The 17,201-nt window shown below is 38.4% G+C and overlaps 1 protein-coding gene across 1 annotated transcript in view; it reads right to left on the minus strand.

The window, feature by feature from the left end:
• LRCH3 (leucine rich repeats and calponin homology domain containing 3) overlaps positions 1–17,201 on the minus strand; it is a 64,231-nt gene that overhangs the window by 12,438 nt on the left and 34,592 nt on the right. Inside the window, exons 9-21 of the mRNA XM_017810456.1 lie at positions 17,044–17,164; positions 14,376–14,524; positions 12,962–13,038; positions 10,115–10,210; positions 9,648–9,699; positions 9,364–9,504; positions 8,093–8,140; positions 6,974–7,027; positions 3,861–3,941; positions 2,440–2,511; positions 1,554–1,602; positions 939–1,052; positions 233–351 (exon numbers count right to left, since the gene is read on the minus strand). Of these exons, the coding sequence (XP_017665945.1) occupies positions 233–351; positions 939–1,052; positions 1,554–1,602; positions 2,440–2,511; positions 3,861–3,941; positions 6,974–7,027; positions 8,093–8,140; positions 9,364–9,504; positions 9,648–9,699; positions 10,115–10,210; positions 12,962–13,038; positions 14,376–14,524; positions 17,044–17,164 (1,173 nt within the window). The remainder of the gene's footprint in view (positions 1–232; positions 352–938; positions 1,053–1,553; positions 1,603–2,439; positions 2,512–3,860; positions 3,942–6,973; positions 7,028–8,092; positions 8,141–9,363; positions 9,505–9,647; positions 9,700–10,114; positions 10,211–12,961; positions 13,039–14,375; positions 14,525–17,043; positions 17,165–17,201) is intronic.

Raw genomic sequence — 17,201 nt, forward strand, 5'->3', positions numbered from 1 at the left:
GCAGGAGTCAGCATACTTTATCTTACAGAATTTGAAGATGATCTACCACAAACAACCAAGTGAACACCACTGCACCCATCTGAAGGAACCACAGAGACTGTACCATGCCACTTAATTTTGGTCAACTATGCACTGTATTGGGTCAGTGAAACTGGTGCAGAAGACAAAGGCAGATTGAGCAAGGTCACACAATTACTACAATGTCCACGTTCTGGCTCCTGGCAGCACTCACCTTGCGAAGCTGCTCTATCAGCTCCAACTCTTCCTCTCGCTGTTTGGAGTTTTGTCTCACTTGAGGGTCTGCAGAATCATTAGCAGGAGACAAGGCACGGGTAGAAGATGAAGCTACAGCTAGAAGAGAAGCATGAAGAAAAGAAAATCACTAAGCACCGTTTTGCTCTGTGTCATTTGGTGCTGCACATTCCTTTCCACAAATCTTTCTTACCTTTAATTATTAATCAAACTAATGCTCTACTAATCTAAAGGAGGTGTTCTTTAACACATTTTTCTTTCTGTTGAGATTCTGTTCTTTCTGGTGGGTAATAGTCACGCACAAATGAGGACAAAGTTTTGCCAGATGCAGTATGTTGAAGTGGTTCAGTCTTTCTCCAGAAATTGCAATTCTGGTGTATGCTACCATGCAGTGCAAAATTTATCAAGCTGCCTTCACCAGTTGTTGAAGGCTTGTGTGGCAAAGGTGCAAGCACAGACCAGGAAGAACAAATTCTCATATTTCCACAGATATGACAAAGGAATATCTGACAGCTCTAAACAAAACAGTTTGTTCACAAAGTATGTAATGCCACCTGTCTACAAATGGCACTCTAAAAGCAGTTTGATGATTAAGACCTGAAGTAACCAAACACTGCAAACCCCAGGTAATGCAGATGTCAATACAATGTAGCAAAACTAGCTGTTTTCTGAGCTATATAACCTACCTTTCTTGGCTTCATCCCTGACAGCTGTTCGGAAAAGGAAACTCTCAGGTCGCTGGGAAGGGTTTCTATAGGAAGGCGGGGCTGCATGGCCAGGATATGGAGGGGAAAGGTGGACTAAACAAATGTGAAAAGGCACAGGAAAGGAAGGAGGAAGAAGGAAACGGTTAGAGTTTAAATAGGAAATGGGTTCAGCAATGTGGTAATTAAAAAGAACAAACAAAAAATTTTTATGTAATAATGACAAAATAAATTACAGCCATGCATGATAAAAGCACAGAGCAGGAAAAGGCACTTCCAAGGGCACTTGCATGCAAAGCACATTCCACATACCAATTCCAACAACTGTTCTGACTCTTACTGAATGCATCTGTGTGCCAAAGCCTGCATGAAGGCCTAAACCAGCCAAACCCTACGCTCTGCCTGAGGACATGCTTCATCCCTGTTGTCTCTTCCCTCACGTTTTTCTAAGGAGACCCAAATAACTGGGTAAATTCTCAAACACAGCAGTGCCACATACAGAGATAGGAACAGATGCTCCCTTCTCTTCATAGGACAAAGAAGCAAGCAGGCATTTTGATCTTATTTTTCAGAAATTTTTCTTCCTTTCCCTGTTACCTGTCTGAGTGGTAGGTGAACCAGAGGAGATGGTAGATCTGTCATCACTCTGTGAACAAAAAAGCAGAAGAGTATAAATGGTGCTAATCTGGAAAAGCTGTGACTACATTTTAATTTGCTGTGTTTTAAAAAAAGCTCCATCATCTAAATGTGTTTAAGAAAAATAACCAGAAATGTGAAAAAACACAGTATGTTGTTCTCAAAGTCTCATCTCTGCAGAGATAAAGCTTTTTCCTTTGCAGAAATGACACAGCTGCTTTTTTCTGAGGAAATCAATGATGAAACAGCACTGACTGCTTACTCTTCCTTCCAACCCAAAGTGAAAAAGTATTCTTTGCAAAGGGAACACCAAACCCCAGGTATTTAGCAATATGCAAAACTGGCATTACAGTGGCCTCAGTAAAGATATACCTCTTTGACACCTTTGTTAATGCAAAACTGCTATTTACTGAACATCCCTCCCCAGTAAAACACACTGTGGTTTTATCACAGTGCTTACACAGGCTAATGATGTCTTGTGAGAAATGCATTCAGTATAGCAGCTTCCACAGAAGAGAAAGAAACAGGTAAAGAGTACAAGTGTACTTCTGATGAACTCAACTTGATCAAGAGTAAATGATCTTGTACAGAAAAAGTAACATCAAAGACAACCAAGAACCCCTCCGAGCAGAGACTGGTTACCATGTTTTTATAGATCAGGCCTCCTGTAGACACAGCCTAAAGCTAAGATGAGGTAATACCTACTACAGTTTAATCAGGTGAATCGGATTCATACCCTACCTGAACTTTTGATTAGACGCTGACAGACTAACACCTGTTAAAACAGATGTGTGGATCCGAGATTTTTTTGTTGGCTCTACTGGTGAATGATAATAGCAAGAGATACCTTGACAGGACTGAAGGTAGAGGCACTAGGCAGGGTAGTAGCACAGCTTTCTTGGTTCAACCCTGAGAGTGACTGAATGCAGAAAGAAAGAGAAGGCAGTAGCAGAGTTAGAGAGCAGCTGACAGGTCATGCACAAAGGTGGAATGCAGCAAAGTTCAAAATGAAGAGGTGACCATGATCACATCCTCAGAGACACTCAACAAGCAACAGATCCATACTTGCTAAACTACATTTAAAGCCTTCCTATCCTCCTGAACTTTCTGGCTAATAAGCCTGGGAGGTGCAATGTTTCTTTTACACATAACACAGTGACATTAAAACAAGAATTAAGAACAGTAAGTGAGGCAAATGCTTCTTTAGCAACACCTATGCCATCAGAAAAAAGGAAATTTTACCCTACAACACTCCAATCTAGGCCACTATCAAAAATAAATAGCTTTCTTTTTAATGTTTTGAGAATGCTGTGCATTTTTAGTCGGTTATTTTCCTATCAACTCACATATAATGGGGTCAATAATACGTACTTTGTGTTTGCCACAAACACCTAACGCTGATCCTTGTGATTACACACAAAGTAAATGAGATTCTGTGGGTGGAATCTACCTCTTAGGGAAGATGTCAGTGTCAGAATTTACAGTGCTGCCATAAATAAAACACAGCCACATTTCAATTATCACCAATATGAAACCCAACCAAATAAACAACTTTTCCTGTTTATAGAACAGGGACTCCAGTGTGCCCATCTGTCACTGACAAGTCAATCTAAAGGGCCAAATTTTGTGTCTTCTGTTTTCAACACAGCAAACATTTGAGGACTGAATGGCTCAAGAATGAAACTATACTTTCTGAAACAGCACTCAAACAGCAAAGTGAGGAAAGAGGAATGTTCTTTCACAGGAAAGAACATCAAATGACACCTAGAAACTCTACAGGTAGTGAAAGACACACTTGGGAATGTTAGTATTTAAAACATTTGCAACTATTCTGCCACTTCAGAACAGGACACCACAGCCAGAAGGACTTGAAGGAGAGGTTTATACTCAGGGCAAACCTTGCACACAAACATCTTTAAGCCCTGTGCAGATTTAACAGCTGATCCTCAAGACAGCCTCTTTCTCCAGAACAGGACAGAGCCAAAATCGTGGGTTTGTTTTGGTTTGTCTTTTTTAAGAGTTTCAAAATATCACTTGACTTTCACAACACATTAGCTAGCACAGGAGAACAGTAAAATAAACCAGAACTGGGTGAGCTGTAACATTAAGGTATGTGTTTATTCCTGTATGAAAAGAGCAGGGCAACCTTGACACAGACTAACAAGAAGTCATCACAATGCACGTACCCAGCAGTGGGCGAAGGGAAGGGGAACACGGCACAGCACAGGGCAGGACAATCACAACAGCAACACACCACATGCTCTTCACCTGTTTGCGAGTCCCTGGCCTCCTTTTAATGGTATTGGTGTTATTGTCAATCTCAAACACAAAGAGAGGCTCAAAGCCATTCTGTCAGGGACAGTAAGGAAAGAAAGAGAGGGAAGAAAGGAAGAAGTAAGGCAAAGAACAACTGTAAGAAAAGGCAGCCACAATACTAGAGGAGCCAGGATGCTGCAGTTCAGACTCACACCACCCTCTGCACATGCTGCACGTGGCTTTTAGGTCTAGCACTGAAGTCAGAGAAATCTCCCTGTGCCAGGAACAACTGTAGATACAGGGAGTGCCAAAGCAAAGCCCAACCAGCACCCTGCACAAACCAAATAAGGATATTCTGAGGGAATTCGGTTTTTAAACATTTGAATACACAAACAGATACCAACGGTCGGAGAGAAAACTCCAGGATACAATTTAGCATAATTCAAGTTCTGCTTACTTTACCCATACCATTATTATTTATAACACTCTGGTGCCTAAGAGCCTTAACTTAAAATGTTTCTGAGATCCCATGTGCTAACACTAACATGACAGCCTCAGGCCATGTTTGGGACCACAACAAGAAAACACAACACAAGGAAGGGAGCACAAGGCAGCAATGACACAAAGGTTGTGAAAGGAAGAGGTCACTGCAGCTGCCTGATGCTTATTAAGCACCTCATGGGCTTCAAAACAGAAAAATCAAGCAGCAGTTAGAGAGGACGTTTTGGGTTTTTTTTCCCTTCCATAGTGCTAACCTTGTAAGGGACAGTATAGGAGAAAACAAGAAGATATTTAAAGGAAAGTGAGATTTAGAAGCAACGAAGGCTGAAATCATTAGCCAAATCTAAAACCTTGATACCAGCTCAACAAGTAATCTCAATTGTAACGAATGGGACCACCCTTCTGAGAACAGCAAGAGGATACAGCTAATATAAAACTTTTATTTTCTCAGAGAGGCCAGTGATTACATTTATTCAACATGTTACTTAGTCTGGTTCTCACAAGTCAACACAAAGAAATCCACCACAGCATGCAATGAAGTACTAAAGCCAGCCTCCACTTCACTTCAAATCACAGGTATGCAGAAGGAACTACAACTAAACTGAACCCTTAACATGCATAGAAGGTAAGGGCAATCATTTTGGGACTTCAAACAGACTATCCTGAAGTTGTTTATAAACAGAAGGAAATGGTCAGAGTAAACTGTGCAACGTGAATACATTTTACCTTTAATTACTGATAAAAGACAACAAGAATACAACCAAATGAAACACCAAAGATTTTAAAAAGGAGATTCACAACTTAAATCTTGGTTTTAAGAAGTTTCTGTTAAAGCAGTGACAATACCAGACGAGTGAAGTAGTAAAATAAAAGGAAGCTCACTTGCTTTCTAACTACCTATTAGACTTAGTACTTTTAAAAGCCTTTCCTCATGTCCTCAGAAAGTAGACCTAGCTAAATTTCAAATCTGTTAGGGAAAATGTCAAATGAAATGCAATAAAATATAAAAAAGTAAAAGGAATTTCAAGTCTAAAGACAAACTTTTTTTTTAAAAGCAAACTGATGAACATTTCCTTGCTGTTTTTATCATATAAAATGTATTTGTGGAAACAAAAAATGTTACAAATTCATGAGCTAGTATGGGCTTAATGTTCCAGTTACAGTAATTGCCAGAAACAGCTGCCCTGGCATATGTCATCATTAGACACAGGGTGTATTTCCACTACAGAAAAGAGCTGCAGATCATACTTCAGCAGTTCAGAAACCCCAGCATTCCATATACTATTACAGTTTAGCGCTGCTGAAAAGAGCAAGGAATTAAAAGAAAAACGAAGAGGAATGATCACTTCCAATGTTTTCCTGCCAGCCTGGTCACTTTTTTTGTGAAGTGGAGGGATGCAACTTGGTTAAAGACACAAAAGAAACAAACAGCAATGGAAGCCAGTTTCAAAATAGTTTCTGAAAATTCTGTCTATTAATTTACAACGAAAGTCATGTGATCACACAATCAAATAGAAATGGGGTCCCTTAAAGGTATCTTTAAAATACATTCCAAAGATGAATTCACTGACAACAGAGTATCAACTCTTAACCCAAACCACTGCTGTTCTCCTGCTTCTTATTAACTAAATACAAAAGCACATTTTAATATGCTCATTGATTGTGATTTCTCTAAACAGACACATGATCACTAAACCTCTCTCCAATATTTTAAACTTTCTTTCTGTCCCACACAGTGCTAGTCATATGAAAACAGGAAAACGAAAAAGTCTGAATAAAGACACAGTAAATATCTTGACCAACATGTTCAGGAGAGAGATATTCTAACTGAGAGCACTGCCTAAAGAAAATTTAGGCAGACAATTGGAAGCACATAAATTAAGAAAATAAATTCTAGGCATGCAGTCATGCAACAGCAGGCAAATCAAGTGTATTTTTTCTTTTATAGACATGGATTATGGCATTATATTATTTTATTATGCTACATTGCTAAGATGCCATAAAGGAAGAAATAGCATAAAACATGAATTATGTCCATAAATGTTTTTATTTTTGGTAAGTGGTGAAAATAGATGATCTTTAAGACATTTTCATCAATAAACAATAAAATGGTATGAGGAATATTTCATGATTTGTAGCATTCATATGCAGAGCAGTTTTTTCCTGTGCCAAGTATTTCTAACCCCCATGTGCAGGATGCAGACAGGTTAAAGTAGAAGGCTGTACTCCAAGCATTAAAATTGCTTACTTGACACTGAAGAGCACATCAATTAGGAAGCAGCTGAACAGAGAAGAAATCAAACCAGAACAACTAGAGGTGAATTTTTCATTTTGGAAACTCTTCTTTACTATCAGTAGTTTTCTTCTGCTCTCAGCAAAAAACAAGCTTTAATTATTTTGTGGAAAACCATAATTGTATTATTAACCAATAGCTGACAGCAAAAGCGTCAACACATTCATAACATTATAGTTCACAGCTAAGCTAATTTTCAGTGAAGATGGTCATGTTTTATGCTATTTAGATTAGCTCTAAATCAGTTGGTCTAATCTGAGACAATCACAACACATTATTTCTATGCTCTAGAATCTGCCACATAAAAAGGCCATGACGTGCAGGATCTTACCACTAACAAGGCACTATCATCAGTATGCTGAGACCTTCTGGATGGAAAGGGACACTGGGAGGTGGGAGAGATGGAGTAATGTCAGAAACACACACAGTGTCAGAAACACATGGTATGAGAACAGAGACAATTTTGGAACACGAACTGCTTGCTTATCACACTGTGAGGCTTTTTAAAACAATCCATGAAGTGCATGAAACCCTGTAGGAACACACAGCCATGTGACCCATGAATTACAGTGCGTTCGTACTAAGGAATCAATTATTCTGCTTTCTGTGTTGTCTCAAGCAAATACAGAAAACTGTGGTGGAACAAAGGACCCTTTAAAAGAATAAATTAAGAACAGAAAAACATTAAGAAGAAAAAGGAGCAAAAACTATTTCAATTACCCCATGTTTTGGTAATTTTCTAACAAAAAAGAGTTAGTCAAAAAATGCTGCTAAAGAACGATTATATTCATTGTATCATTAAAAGTTTTGATCTGATTAACACTACCAAGTGAGTTATCTTTCTCTGGATGCAAGTGGGGATGGCAAGCAGTGGAAGAACTATTACTGTGCAGAAATCTGATGCAGAGACTGAACAGATGCCATAGGCTCAGCTCTGTATATTCTAGAAGAGTGAGCCTTGTATGATTTGTGTTCCCTACTAACTTACTGGCTTTGATTACAAAACTATAGTAGAATAAAACTTTAGAAAATATTTGTTTCTCTGATAGCCCTCAAAATTCTAATACTTAATATTTCTGGGATAACTTGTGATCTAATAACAGGAAACTGGGAGAAAACTGATAAGTGAAGGATGACTGTAACACAGTAACTTGTCTGAATACTGTTAGCAAATAAACTGTACTGCTCGCAAGGAGCATATTAAAATGGAACATGAAATCTGTTTTCTGCAGAGAACATAGAAAACATACAAGAAACAATTAAACAACACACTTGGACAGGCAGTCTACATGAACAGAAGGAAATACTAAACTGTTCCCATAAGCAAAAAACCCCAACCTGAGGCTTAATAATGCATGAAAAAACTATGCTATAACCCAGTTCTGAAGAATCCTCCACAATCAGGAAAATACTTCTGACATCCCTAGTAATAATCTTACTGGACTCTTACCTCACTATCCAGAGGACTTTGCTTCTGAGGACTTAAGGATGCTTTTTGCTATAGAGAAAAAAGAAAAATGAAAATAATAATACAAAAGCTCAGAACCAATCAGCATAATTTAGAAGCGTTTTAAAACAGAACTCTTAGTTTTTAAATAAAATATGCATTGGGGAAATTGCTAGTTTCCACTCAGCTGAAACTTCACTGTTAGTTAAAAAAAAGCCTTCACTCCACATAAGACAAACCCCCCAATTTAAAAAAAAAATTATGCATATGAAAGATGCATAAGAAATCCAAAATATAACCCAAGGGAGGAATTTAACTGCTAAGTGCTCATGAATAACAAAGGCAACCGAAGGAAAAAAACCCAACAAATCCAAACCAAAAACCCCCAAGAGGCTCATCAATGAACAAAATGCATCCTATACAGCTAAGTATTTAACTGAAAGGTTGAGCTGAATCATTAATAAAGCAGCTTTACTACAGAATAGTGCCAGGGGCTTGAGAGTAGCTGGTGCTAATGAAGAGCCCAGTTTCAGGCAGTTAAAACCCTTTTTCTAAACTAACTTTACAAAAGAAATAAATGCAATAAACCATTATTTGCCTCTCTGCAGACCACTCTAAGCCTGAAATATTAACTGTAACATTTCTTAAATTTGTGATTGTGAGATTTGGGTAGGTTCCCAGAGCAGTAAACAGTAAAATAAATTTAAGTCAACTAGCATGTTAAGCAGCAGACTACTTCATAGTGACTGCAGTGACAGAGAAAGTGAAGACCCAGTGTCCACAGAGAGTCTGATGTACCATAAGTCTGCACCCATGCTTTACCTGGAGGTAACTTATTTTATTACCATAAAATAGCAAAGTAGATCAGGTAACATTACATTTTTGTGTGTATGATTCTCTCCTCCCTGCCAAATTTGCCTTCAAAATTACTGTGCCTCTATGCCTTCACAGGTAAAGACTCCTTCTTTCTTATACCAACCCTGTCACATGTATCCAAATGAAAACTGAGTAAATGAGGAGGACTACGCAAAACCAGAATTCTTTGCAACACTCATATTTTGGGTGAATCTTCCATTTCCTCCCCAGTTCTAACTTTGCTTATGTTAAGCTACAGCATCAAGACTGAATGGACTTCAAGTTAGTTGATGATTTTCTTTATAAAGTGCGGTGCACGCCCAGGAGCATAAGGTACAAGTATTAATGACCTTGGCAATCAGTTACAATTCCAGGATTCAGAAAAGATAAAGTATCAAGTAGGTACTAAAGGGAGGTACCTTAACAAAGTCAAGGACAGCTTCTCTCTGGATCTGCTTTGTTCTCATCCTCTCCTCCTCGTACTGCAGCGCTGCCAGCTGAGCCTCCCGACGGGTGCGCTCGATGTGCCTGCGGTGCAGCTCGGAATCTGTGCCAGGCACCTGGAATAAAACAGTGCATCAGGCTGTAAAGTCAGAGCTGCAGACAGGTTATGGAGTAATAGTCCATGTCTTATGGATAACATCGGTTTGGTATTGCATCAAACTCATCCAAAAAAATTAAACAGTGGAGTTCAATGTGTTACCTGACTGTGGTGACTTGACAGCGAGAGAAAATAAGGTGAATCAGGCAGGGGTCTGACAAATGCAAAAACAGAGAGAAAGTAGACTTTTTAACTTAAATATAAAAATTTTGCATACATGAATTGCCAGTGACACACAAGTATCTTATCAAATCAGAAGAGTAACTGTTTAGTAAGCAAAGCTCTTTAACTGCTGTGATTGTGATTTAACTGACTGTGCATGACAGATTTTGTGAAGTCATTTCTATCTCTTCTCCTTAGTTGTGATAAAATTTTTCTACAGTCCAAGATGTAGAAAGCACAAGAGGTACCAATGGGATTGTAATGTATGTACTCTATTCTCTACAGTAACCAAACCAGAAACTTTCCAGATGATCTTCATATAGAGAAACAACTGGCTGTTATGGTTATTTGGGGGGAAAGGAAAAATAACAAAATTAATCAGTAGAAACCATGTTTCTTTTCCCTACCTCTCTGTCCTGTCCACATAACTCCTTAGTACTTGGTGATGCTCTTTGTCCTGCATCAAATTTAGAGTTTCAGGTCTTCGTAATTCATCTGTATCCCTGCAGGCAGACACCAGGTGGAAGGGGGATTGGCCACTGATGCATATAAACTACTGTCAGATGAATTCTTCTCTAGATTAAAACTGTTTTTCTAAGAGAATTGCCTAGACAATTAGCTTCAGATAATCAAAAAGGTGAAATTTAATATGACTAAAGAAATCACACTGTGATACCAAGTTAGATGACAACTACTGCAGTTCATAATTAAATAAATGTAACTTGCTTAGTTAACAATGATGTCAAAATACACAAAGATGGATTCTCTCTTTTAAGACTATATTTTGGTTATTGCAGGCCTTACTTTGCTCTGGAAAGAGCAAAATTATTTTTAAACATCAGTTCCCTTTGACATTTTCAGAACAAATCTGCTCCCTTCACCGGTCAGGTGATGACCTCCCAACTGCCAGCAATACAGGCCATCAAAGTCATGAGGTAAACAATTATCCATCTTATCAACAATAAGAGAGAAATTTTGCAGTCAGTTCTTTGCTAGAAGGCAGCTGTTAGGACTGAAACAATTCCCAAGGTCCAGAGCCCACAGCATGTTCCCTGCCATGTTGCTGCCTAGAAGGAAAGTTGATGGAAATCAAGGAGTTTGCTCTTGACAGCCCAAACTCTGCGACCTTTGTTCCTGGGACAACTGTGGAACAGAGACACACTTAACAATGCTTTCCCAAAACATGTCAGTCCAGCTGCCTGCATGTAGACTTATGACCTCTTCTGCAGGGAGAAGTTTAAGAGATGTGGAAGACCCATATGTTACAGGTCTCCCTGGTTACTTAAATTAGCACTGAAGCACATGACAAATCCATTACTGTGCTGTTCTGAACTGACAGGACTGGGTTCAACTGAGTGCCAAGAAGTGTATTCAGAGCTGAGTACACACAGCTTTGTTGCAACAGGAATGCACCACCGTCTGTCCAGAGGCACAAACTGTATTTAATGAATTGAATCAACTAATAGAAACACTCTTGAGGTGAAGTCTGCATTACATCCAACTCCAAGAGTTTTAATGGCTCCAGCATGCTGAAGAAAAAAAAACCAAAGAGGCTGCCTGCCAAGGCATTTGCACAGAATTATTGTGGAAGCAGTTTACAGCTTGTGGTTGCCACAAATGAAGTATTTGCCTAATACAAGCTTAAAATATAAAAAATTACTCACTGTCATATGGCTGTTTTTACATAGCTTTGAAGGCAATAACAACAGGACCTGTTTTTTATTATTAAGAATTTCACCCTCCTGCAGCATAACATGAATAAGCTAAAATTCATTTAGATCGTTGATTAATTACTTCCACACGAAGACCTGCTGCTATCCTTCAGTTAAATTTTGAAAACACTGGATTACCCTAGTGAACTACAATTTCCTTTATCATTAACATCTGTCTATGTAAACAGCACCTCTCCCCTGGCTAACCAGCCTTTCTGCATTTCCTTCAGATGTAACGTGGAAACCAGTGTTTGTAAAGTCTAATTATTTCCATGCTGACAACAAATGTTCAAATCGAAAAATAAATGAACAAACAAGCAAAAAAATCAAGTTTTTCAGACCAAGAGCACCCACTTTATTTGGGGAGGACATGTCAGACTGCTCTTTTACTTTATGTACCTTACTTGTGGACACTACAGGATAAGGAATGCCAACATATGCTGAAGGAGTTTCCCTCCCTTATATCAGTGCAGCTACTGTATCTACACATTTACTGCACATTTCAAAATGTCTACTAAAATGGTGCCAAAACTCTGGAAAAATTTATACACTACTCTTGGTTTAATTTTCTCTTTCAATACCATTTTAGAATCCATTAAAAATTAACTTCTACTGACAGTGTAAGTAATGACATACTTAAGACTAGCAGTTGTCTTTCTTTTTTTCCCCAAACAAGTACAACTGGGGTGGTTTTCTGTGGAGTCTTTGCACATTCACTTTCACTCCACAGAATACTGAAATGCTTCAATGGCATATTAAAGGTTCTATGAATTTTGATTATAGTTTCATTATCAAAAAGCTATACATTTGCTTATCTTCTGGTCTTTTAACTAGAAACCCAAAAGTCTTTTCTTAAACCTAACCACCCCTCATTTATACTCTGTCCCAACTCTGACCCTTATTTTACAGATAAGCATTCCCTCCAATAAGCTAAATCATCATTAAAGACAATGGGCATAGTCAAAAAGTCTACTTCATTAAACTAAGTGACCTGTTTTCAGGTCTGACTCCAATTCTATCCCTTCTTCTCCTGATGTAAGCTCATGCTTATGGCACAGAAAAGCACATTGTAAATTACACTGACCCCCCACAGTACTAGAGCTACCAACAGCCAAACAAGAGCGTGACCTCATGGCCCATCACATACTCCATAGTAACCCTATGTTTCCACTAAACCTGAAGTACATTTATCCCTTCAGTCCTTTATGTAATATAGCATAAGTCAAGTATTTCATCAAAGCACAAGTTACATCCCAATAAGCAGATATTAAATCAGTTTAAAAGTATACACTTTAATTAGGCATATTTTTTAATCAACTGATTTAAAGCTGAGCATTGGCCTAGAACAGCCACTCCTTTTGCTCACTGCCATTATTAGAACTCAAATTCCTAATCTGGAGCAGCAACTTAACAATAAAGTGCCATGTACATTGCTGGTAAGGCAACAGAAAACAATGCCTTTTTCTAAACATGTTCAGCAAATATGTGCTCTGCATTCTTCATGAAATTCTGGATAATTACTGTTACCACAGCAATTCTTACCTGTTTTGATGTAAATGCCGTCTTGTATCCTCTGTTCTCTGAAATTCTCTGATGGATGTGGGTTTTACTGGGGAACTCTAAGCAAAAAACCACAAAAGACTAAGTTAGCAACCTATTCAGAAAACTGTACATTAAGGTCAAACAATCTCTTTGCAAAGCTACATTTGTAACTACTGGTATTTAAAGTACCTGACAAAAAAGCACAAAACACAACTCCAGGATGTTCATTTCCAACTAGGCAAGCCCACTTTTTTTTTTTCTCCAATTTAAATACATATTAGTTTCAAGATTAAATATGCCTGCTGATAACTTCAGGAGCTTTAAAACCTCCACTATTAAGAATCCTCTAGAGAAGTTCATGTAGGTAGAAAATAATTATTGGAATGTATATACATTTTTCAGAGTTTAACTCTACAAATGCACAGCAGTGCAGAGTGGATTCTCAGAAATACAGGATACAGTAGCTGATGATCTCTTATGATGCTGTAAAGAGAGGTCCCAGAGGGACTAAGAAAGCAAAACATCATTTACCTCATTGGTAATAGAGACACATAGGTTTTAGCGTTACTTAAAAACTTTTACTGACATCCATTAATGTAGGAAAAGAGAAACTTTTCAAGATGAACTTGCCAATTTTCACTCATGCCTGCATGCACGATGCTATATTGCATAGTTAGCCTTGCTAAGTAGTAGAGTATTTTGCACTGTCTTTTGCACTCTCTTTTTAGAGAAACTACTGCTTTAGCTAAAATCAGTTTAATTTTTTTGAATAGAGAGACTCCAAGGAATAGCTTTTTTGATGCTGACAATGCCTTTTCCATATCTACAGCAAAGAGTCCTTGGGTTGACGTGCCAATAGCTGTCTTCTCTGAGTTTTGCTCTTGAGTTTGTGCCTCAAGTGTCATCACCTACTGTGATTTGATACTGAATTTATGATATTTGCAAAATGAATTTACCTCTCATATCTGTGTGACTGATTTTAAACATAGTAAACAGTACAGTGGACAAAATAGGGACCAGGCTCCTACATGAAACATAAAGATCTGCTTTTTTTTTCTTTCTTCAAAGAGCAAATATCTTTCTGCTTTAGAACACACAAAACTTTGAAAGGACACATCTGAATCACAGCACAATAGTTATTCTTTAAGCAGATCAGCCACAAAGATTTTTTCAGACAACTTATTCATGTAGTCTGTACAGTGAGCCACTGAACTGTGTAACTGTGTACATAGGTACTAATTAAGACTGACAGAACACAGAAGGAAACATTATGTGGCTGAAAATCTGTTTCTGTAGGTTTGATTTTTGAGGACACTCTCCAAAAGTGTTCCATCCCAATGATTTAACAGGGAACAGTTTTCACAAGGGTTTTCCTGGGGTGTATGAATTTAATTAATTCAAGTAAAAGCACCACCTCATTAGAGATTCGCCGCTGGTCAATATATGCCATGAACTGTGAGCTGAGGCTGTCTGAGTCCATGCACTTGGGCTGCCTCACCTCTTCCTCCTCCTCTTCCGTGGCACAGCTGTCAATATAGTCGATCTGATCGAGATCATGTTCCACTTGACACACATACACAAAGAAAACACCCATAATTAGATAACCCACAGGAGAGGAAAAGACCCAACAAAGCAGCAACGTAAGGAACTGAGGCCCTACTGTTTTTCTTCCATCTGGGAAAGCTCGGTCTAAAAGCTCTTGGATTTTGCCAGGCCCACTTTGAAACAAATTTTGAGAGAATGATAAAATTTTTGCCTTTTAAAAAGCAACGATGAACATGTATCAAACAGGTAGTTTTATACTGCTGGCTGCAGATACTTTTGCAGTGACTGAAAAAGTAAACACTGTGATTTCTTTTCAGTACCAAATACTATATATCAAAAGCTTGTCAGCTAACACCAAGACTGTACAATGATCTGTGTAAATTTTTGAATAATTTCTCTTGGTTCTAACTAATCTCTGTCAGAAAAATTAGAATGGATATAACAGATTCTTCTACTAGTTTTAGTACTACAACTACAAAATAGAGAGCAGCATGTCTAAGTTACATTTATTGCATTTGCATCCAGATAAGAAGTGTATGTGGAAATAATGAAGAACACTACAGAAAACAACAAAGCACCTCTAAAACTGTGTAAAGGCACCTGCAATTTTATTTTAAAAAGAGGAATTAAAAAAGATATTAGGAACCACTGAAATGAGAGCAAGAAACAGCACAGTTTGGCTAGTATTGATTTTCCTTTGTGTGGGAGATATTATGTAGGGCAATTTTTTCACTTGCCACTGCTTTTACACATTCTGCCCAGGGATTCTGAGAGTCATGACATTGAGTAAACCACTCAAATGAAAAATACTGTGAAAAATACTGTGCTGGGGAGGCAGAGGAAAGCATAAGCTCCCTTTCAGAGCACTAGAGCTTTTTTTTTCTTAAAACTTTCCCCCAAACTTGCTCCAGACTCTCTTGCAGACATTCTTGTTCTACTCCCCCGCCCCTTTCCTGCTTGTCTAAAACAGACTTCTCTTTGCCTCACCACACAATCTAGCAACTGTTACTGCCAAAGCCACCTCCTCTGCTACTACAACCATCCAAAACAGCATTCCTATATACTTTGGCTTCACTAAATCTCCATCTCAGTTACAAATCTTAAAAAAACCCCAACATGCCAAAATTCCCCTTCTTTCCAGCCTTGCTTACTAAATAAAAATAATACCAGGACCAATAATGATGCAGCAGAGGATGAAAAACATTAGTATCTGTGTTAGGAACACAGAATTGGAAAGCATCTGGGTCTCTGACAGCCACATGTGCCCCTCTCAGATACTCCTACTCATGAACTGACGGTGCTCCAACTTAAAAGGCTACAAGGCATTTTGAAATCCCTGGTGTGCAAAACCCAAAGAACAAAATAAAGTTAGTCTTGGAGGCAGAGCTGGCAGCTCTGTTAAATACCTGTTATTAAGGCTGCCCAGAGCTTCCCATGACACCATGTCTTGAATTCTTTTAACTGCCAGAATTTACCTGTTTGAATTGATTTTTTTCCCCATGAATGTATAAAAGAGTGTGAGTCAACTAAAAAGTTTAAGATATTTCTAGAAGGTGGTAAATTAAACAAAAAATTGTAGCAGAGGAGACTAAGACCAAGAAAAGAAGATGGCAAACAATGAAGATAGGGAGGAGGAGGGAAGAGAGAAGTAAAAGTGGAAGTTGGGCAGAGGAGACTAGATGTAGCTGGGAAGAGTGACACTCAGATAAAGAAAATAAACAGTAGCCATTAGGGAAAATTAAAAACAGAGAGCAGCTGAGGAAGAAAAAAAATTAATAGAAGTATAAGGGGATGAGAACTCATTATAAGTAGTGCAGAAAAACTGAGAAGAAAGAAAGATTGAAAAAAACAAATCTGGAAGGTTAAAGTTAGGGCCTATAGGCAAAAAGAGACAGCAGTAGCAACAGATTATTGGAAGTTAAAATGGAGGAGGACTGTGAAGATCAAGAAACGTGGAAAGCACCATCACCTCTTGAACAACTACGAAGGTGCTACTGTAAAGACTGCGGGACACCAACTGAGAAAGTGCAACAAAGCAACGTCACTCACAAACACCAGTCCCTCCTAGACAGCTTGAAAGTTCAGATTAAAACACAAGACTGCTGAATGAGACACTTGTGCTACTCGGAAATACGGAATTCCCTGACAAAGTTGCTCGTTCGTTTCGAGAGCAGTTGGCACAGAGCAGTGACAACTTACTACTGCTGTGAATTTTGCCCAGTAGCTCAAACAGCAAAACTCCATGCACCAAAATTCAATATTCTAAAATACTGTTCAAAGCAGTTGGAGACTTTAAAATAGCACATATGTAAAAGCTGACACAATGTTCTCCAGAAAATCCTAATTCTGCTGCTATTTGATTTTGCCTTTAACATCCTTAAAACAGCAGCGTTCTTACACTGTTTCCCCAACATTGCTTTTGTGTAATTCTACCTAGATCCTTCTCCTTTTTTCCCTCTTCAGACAACCGTTTAGCAAACATTCTGGAACTTTAATGATGATGACAATACATATTGTTACCAAGGGTCACTATTTACCTCCACCATTAGTTACAACTGCGCTCCCTCGGTTTTCTTGATACTGACTCTCTCTGCGCAGTCTCTGCTCCTTGGTGATCTCTGCCACACGTAAAGGGAGATCTGAGAACTCGTCTGTTGGCTGAAAACAAACAGTGAAGTCAGGAAACCCTTTTCTT

This window comes from Lepidothrix coronata, unplaced genomic scaffold, assembly GCF_001604755.1.
Source record: "Lepidothrix coronata isolate B3197 unplaced genomic scaffold, Lepidothrix_coronata-1.0 Scaffold29, whole genome shotgun sequence".
Taxonomy (NCBI): Eukaryota; Metazoa; Chordata; class Aves; order Passeriformes; family Pipridae; genus Lepidothrix; species Lepidothrix coronata.